The following is a 6,000-nucleotide window of genomic DNA, read 5'->3' on the forward strand; positions in this document are numbered from 1 at the left end:
GTACTCTCTTCCGTGTGTGGCCAAAACATGGGGTACAGGCGGATATAAACGTTCGCTGCAACGTGTCAGAGCGTATACAGTATACAAAAAAAAAAGTTTATCCACTAAGTCTAACCAAAGTCCACAAAGGAAAAAGAAAAATGAAGTAGAATGAAAACGGAAGCGGATGTTATGTTATTTTAATTTTTAGACTTGAATTTTCCATTAAAAACCAGGTAAAACGTCAAACTATTGCAGGGGTTAGCATAAACTCTTTTTGCCTTCTGTATACGCCAGTTTTTTGCAGAATGGTTTCGATGCCCGAAACGGCGCGTATCGCGTGGTCACAAAACAGGAAGTGTGTGCATCATGATAATATATCTATCTGCTCCAGTTTGGTCAGTATTCGAGCCAGGGGTTAGAAGGAGCAGGTTGGTTGGAGCAGCGCGCAGCTGGAGATTGAAAGAAAGATAGATTGCGCGACGAATCCGGTGCCATGGAAAACGATGCCACAGACACGCGCGCGCGCTCTCGCGGTTTAGCCGTTGTTTTGAGCGCTGCATCCGTATGTAGGGCACTAGTAGAAGCGTTGGGAGGGCGAGAGAGGGGGCACCATTTTCCCTGGCTCAATTGGCATCGACTAACGAGCTCATTTTTACACGCCATAAAACACGTTCTATAGTATCGCTAATTAATCTTACGAATCCCCAGCCATGATCTAACACTGGCGCCACTAATCCTCTACCTCTTGATCACTGCACACGGAGAGCCATTGATCGCGGCGTAGAGACGCGAATCAATGAATCAACACCTTGACCATTGAAGCACCGTTTCCCCCGCTACGTTTCCCAAATCAAGCACCAATTGCCCAGCCGAACTGCATGTAAAAATGGCTGGACGTCATCGGCCAGAAGTGTGGGAACCATATCGCGCCCCTCTCTCTCACGCGGTGACACGCTTTATCGGCTAGCCAACCCGCAACGAGACACCCTCGTCAAATTTATATTCACTTCCCAGAGAGCTCCCCTCGGTCGAAAAAAAAATCGTGAACTACGACCGCGACCGTGCGTTATTTGCTTTCTCTGTTGCTTCCGTGCGGCCATAACTCGCCCCTCGGTGTGTATCGTGCATTCCAAGCATAGTTTCCACATCACGAGGGCGAACCGATACGAAGTCACATAGTCATAGTCCAGGGGGCGAATTAGCGGTCCAAACTTCGTCGCCATCACCGCGAACGAACACCTTTGCTGCTGGTGGTGGTGGTGCGTCAACTGGCCAAAGCCCAAAAAGCAACAACATTTCACAAACTTTCCCTTACTACGACCATCGCCGCGCATCGTCGCGCACAAGTGTCTCGGTGGCCTTGTCGATCCTTCGTCGGATTTCGGGTTGTACCGGTTATTCCGGAGCCACCGGTAGGAGCGGAGAAGAGCCGGACAACCGGAGCACCTGTTTGAATGGCGATCCCTAAAAATAGAAGTAGCCTTCAAAGGGGGCATCAAGTTATCGCAGCGAAAAAGGACGACAAGCCGTATGCTCTAGATTGTGTCCGGAGAATGGAACGGATAGGGAACTGAACTCCCGATCAATTCCCGAATCCTCCACACCTGCGCAGGTTGCGCAAGTCGGTCAGATCAAACGGAAGACCAAAAGAAAGTCAACGGCCATTCGATTCCAAGTTACGTCGGCGTATCTCAAAGAACGCACTGGTCACGCTAATGGAGTGGATGGTGTCATCGGAACGCTACTTTAAGGATTCCCGCGCGATGTGTCGTCGTGCGAGCGCCGGAAGGCAAATAAATCTTTCCCGACGTCCTCCAGCCAACAGTCCAACAACTATCCGGATTGTTGTCGCAAACGGGGCCACCACAGTTCCAGCGTCACAATCACGCTATCTTCTAAGCCGCCAGCCGCCATCTTTCCATATGCTAATGCTGGACCAAGCAGCAACCTGACCCACTGCTGTCCAATATGGTGTTGATGACCACTAGCGAGCGCGCATGCGTATGTGGTCTGTTGATGGGGGATGGGCTACGCAACAGATGGGCAGCGTGGAGATTGTCGTGTGAAGGAATTTCACTTTTGTCAATTCCCGTGGTCGACCAATCAGAGACAACTGGATTGTTACTGGAATGCTGTGTCGGTCGCTTATCTTAATCTCTGCGCTAGGCATCGTGCGTTACTGATTTGCGAAATGTGGAGCACTGCGGTGATATTCTGCGGGATCTTTTGGTCCGATTTTTGGGGATCGAACGTGGATGAAAATGTTGACGATATTGGGCAGTTTTCTGGCTAATTAAAGGACGAGATTGACGCTCTAGAATTCGCCCGTTAAATAGGACATTTTCTGATCAAATATCTGAATAACGTGCCGTAAGATCATGGATCTAAGATATCTAACTAACTTCACTGATATTTTGGACGCTTTTAAAAAAATGGAGCACACGCCACTACTTTCGTTTATTCCGGTTCTTTTTTTCAAAAACAATACTGGCACATTCCGACACAATACTGGAAGGGGGCGTGAACCAGTTGACGCACTTTCTCTATAATGCGTATACACAGGGCCTAAGCCGATCGTCCTCATTCTAATTCTTGAGCTGAATAGCTTAGCAGCAGAGAGAGAGAGAGATCGCGCCTGGCAAGGCCATAGCATCGCACTCCCAAAGCTGCGCCAGAAGATGCAGGTGCACCAAGCGAGGGTACGAGGAGTGCGTTCCAGCGAAACGGCCAACAGCACCGTCCAACAGGCGATGTTGTTGGTGTGCGAGCTATCTCAGGTGTGCTGCGTGCGTGTGTGCGTTTCATGTGGCTTCAGGTGAGCTGGAGGAGAGTTCATGTTGGAATTGTTTTTTTGCGTTTTTCTTCGAATCAAACTTTTCCCCTAATTCTGTAGAGAGGAAATAGCAGCAGCTAGAACCGGATTTATTGAAGACGAGAACGAAGGCCACGTGACGAGGGGAAGCAGTGCCAATTGTTACGGAACAATCATCCAACTTGGGCAACGCGGCGGACAAGAGGCAGCAAACAACTCTCGCGCACACAAATTCACTTACACCAAGCAGTCCAGGTGTACGACCACCATCTTCTACCGTATCTCACGCATCACCGCGCTTCACGGCGGCTACACCTGGAACCACACAAACTCTGAAGAGGGGCGCGCAGAAGACTGGAAATTGAACACACGGCGACTATATTTTACGCATTATTCTAACGGCATTCCTGCGCAGATTTTCACCATTTCAGTCGATAGTCGGACACGCGAGTCGCAGATCACAGAAATGTTTAAACTCGTCCCACAAGTCCATACACCAGTCCGTGGCCACGTCGCTGGTCGGTTAAATTACTAACGCACTTGTCCACAAACCGGAAACAGCACACGGCAGAGCAATAGGATTCCTACCTTTTTGGTAACGATTGTCGATTGCAGCAGGTCGACTCGAAGAAATTCCGACACGATCGCGGACGTTTATCTCTTCGGACCGGCTTTTAAATCGAACTCAACGGGGGCTCTTGTTCCGGAGCCCAAGACCGTTCGCGAGAGAGTGAGAGAGGGTGCGGAGTGAACCAAGGTGCGCGGCCATAAAGGTAAAAACCCTCCGTTGATCCCCTCCACAAGTATTTTTACAGGTGTTGCCATAGCATTTTCTCTCCGCCATAGGGGATTTTCTTGGCAGATACTGCAGCATTTTTGTTTATGCTTGTTGGTAGGAGGATTTTTTGGAAAATTCAAGGTTTTATTCAGCATTTATCTCCTTTCGCTTGATTACGCTCGTTTAATTGATTCATTTCGTCATTTTCCTCTTTCCTAACACCTTAATTTACCGAAAATGTTTTTTTTTTTTAATTTTCTAACCGATCGAACTGGCAACACTGTACTTGTAGAAGCGCCCCGGGTATGAAAATCAGTTAAATTTGCAAATATTCAATGAAAAATCACATAAGATACCCCAGGTTGACTCTCTCCAGGAAAGAGCAAGTTAACTCTTAACAGTAAGCAATTTATTTATAATTTTCCTATCAAAACGTGCACATGAATGGCCACCAAACTTATTCTCCTTCACAGCATTGGCTCCGCTCTTCCGCTTCATAAGATGATTTCGTTTTTGAAGCTCCTACTTAGCTCCTTGTGCGGCAACACAATCGAGTTGAGCACAATCATCTCCGACGGTACGTTCACCGAGTAACCCAGAATCGTTATCGAAGGATTAAGCCGACCGTCGCAGTTGAACAGCGGTGGGTTTTCCATCTTTGCGAACGGTTTGTTCGGATCGGGATCACTTGGTGTGCCTTCGACGCGTGCCCACCGACCAATCTGCGATCCTCGTCCAACTGTAGACAGGGTGAATTGAGAGTTACAGGAACAGCAAGACCATTTGAGCTGTTTTGTACTTACCAATGCTGTGCAGAACCAGCGAGTGATCCTTGATGACCGCATTCTCTAGAATGATGGATTCGCGGATACGTACACCGGGTCCAATGACGACACCGGGGCCAATCGAAACGTTCGGACCGAGCTGTAAAAAAAACCGGTTCAGAGGTTACTCAGAGTTCTACTGAATTAACCAACAGTTGAGCGACTAACCGTAGCCGAGGGATGTACGGACGCCGTCGGATGAATGTGTACATCCGGGATGATGTTACAGACGAGACTACCGTTCCCGTGTTCCGATTCCTTCACTCCAACATTTGCCAACCGTTCCGGATGCGCTCGCTTGTACAGTGCCAGGTAGTGGCGATTAGCGTAGATGGCCGAACCGGCCGTCTTAATCTGTGACCACCAGTTGTTCACGGGAAGGGCAAATAGTCGACCCGTGCCGGCCAAAGGCGTTAAAATCTCCTGTTCCCACTGGATGTGCCCACTGTCCTTGCCGTTGCCGCTGCTTAGCAGGCTGTAATCCTGTTGCTTCTCATGAAACACCGATCCCATGCGAGCGAAAATGTCCAGCGAGCACACGTACACTCCGCAGTTGATGAGCGTTGATAGATAGGCGCGCGGTTTCTCCACGTAGTGTGTTACCTCCTCGTTAACACCCAGTACCAGACAACCGTAGAGGACGGCCTGTTGCCGAGTAGCTTCAGTCCCCATGATCGACACCAGCGCCCGGTCACCCTTGGTTCGGTGAAAATCGTACAACGCCTGGAGCGGAAAATCGGCGCACACGTCGCCGTTCAGCACGAAGAAGGCACTTGGATTGCCGGAGCGAATCTGATCGCGGAAGTGGTACATCCCACCGGCTGTCCCGAGTGCAGTAAATTCCTGCAGATATCGGATATTCACGTCGTACAGGTTTTGCATGTTGCTCACGAACTGCTGCATCTGCGAGGCGGGATAGAATCCCAGGATCAGAATCTCCTTCAGCTCCTTCAACTGGACACATGATTCTATGTGATGCTGGATGATCGGTTTGCCCGCCACCGGAAACAGGGGCTTCGGCGTATCGAGGGACAGAGGCCGAAATCGGGTTCCTGCAAGACGAACGAAGAATAAAGTCACGGGGAATTACGGGGATCGAATCACGGTATTACCTTTCTCCGGTCCACCGATTAAAATCACAGCCTTTAGCATGGTGCTTCAACGTCGAGTAACTAGAAAGGAACACACGAAACTACGATTAATCCAGCTGCGATGACGAGAATTGTGCGATTTCGTTGTTGGCGACGTGGCCAAACTTTGTCAACACTCGCCAGCTGCACAGACTCCAATATTCCGGACGTGAGTTGGCCGATAAGGTGCAATCTTTGCCGTTCTCTTTGGTCGCTGAAACACCCAAAACTGCTGAAAATTGCAAAGAAACAGTTGAAAATGTGGAGAATTACTCACTCTTTTAGCAATTCCCGATATTTTTAGCGGCACGGAAGAAGAAGAAAGGAAGAAAAACGTAAACAAACCATTTTGTCCTCCACGCGACGAACGCCAAAGCACTGCTCGAATTTCGCTGATCTGCTGCTTGATTATCGCTGATTTACTCGAGTTTGGATTAGCTCGAATTTATTGCTCGACTCATTTAAATTTAAATT

At 49.0% G+C, this 6,000-nt stretch overlaps 2 protein-coding genes across 5 annotated transcripts in view; both read right to left on the reverse strand.

Annotated features, from left to right (window-relative positions):
* Nucleotides 1–3,529, reverse strand: part of LOC125953646 (RNA-binding protein fusilli) — a 59,024-nt gene extending 55,495 nt beyond the window's left edge. For 2 of the 4 annotated variants that reach the window (XM_049683344.1, XM_049683339.1), the window contains exon 1: nucleotides 3,383–3,529. The gene's annotated coding sequence lies outside the window, so the exon portion shown is untranslated. Of the gene's footprint in view, nucleotides 1–3,035; nucleotides 3,300–3,334 lie in introns of those variants that run through there. The other 2 variants (XM_049683342.1, XM_049683343.1) reach the window with 2 other exon arrangements.
* Nucleotides 3,530–3,943: 414 nt separating this feature from the next.
* LOC125953661 (mannose-1-phosphate guanyltransferase alpha-A) lies at nucleotides 3,944–5,847 on the reverse strand. Its single transcript, XM_049683366.1, has 5 exons — nucleotides 5,804–5,847; nucleotides 5,509–5,568; nucleotides 4,565–5,448; nucleotides 4,376–4,496; nucleotides 3,944–4,311 (listed from the first exon to the last, which is right to left on the reverse strand). The coding sequence occupies exons 2-5, from the start codon at nucleotides 5,546–5,548 to the stop codon at nucleotides 4,067–4,069; spliced, it is 1,290 nt and encodes a 429-aa protein (XP_049539323.1). The 5' UTR covers nucleotides 5,549–5,568; nucleotides 5,804–5,847; the 3' UTR covers nucleotides 3,944–4,066.
* Nucleotides 5,848–6,000: the final 153 nt, after the last annotated feature.

The sequence above is a fragment of the Anopheles darlingi genome, chromosome 3 (genome assembly GCF_943734745.1).
Source record: "Anopheles darlingi chromosome 3, idAnoDarlMG_H_01, whole genome shotgun sequence".
NCBI lineage: Eukaryota > Metazoa > Arthropoda > Insecta > Diptera > Culicidae > Anopheles > Anopheles darlingi.

What these genes read in the sequence shown, in the direction of transcription:
- LOC125953661 (XM_049683366.1), bottom strand. Translation starts at nt 5,548, where the DNA reads ATGCTAAAGGCTGTGATTTTAATCGGTGGACCGGAGAAAG. An exon ending in CCGTACATCCCTCGGCTACG is followed by an intron (nt 4,497 to 4,564) that starts GTTAGTCGCTCA and finishes TTTTTTTTACAG; the next exon opens with CTCGGTCCGAACGTTTCGAT. An exon ending in GCTGGTTCTGCACAGCATTG is followed by an intron (nt 4,312 to 4,375) that starts GTAAGTACAAAA and finishes CCCTGTCTACAG; the next exon opens with TTGGACGAGGATCGCAGATT.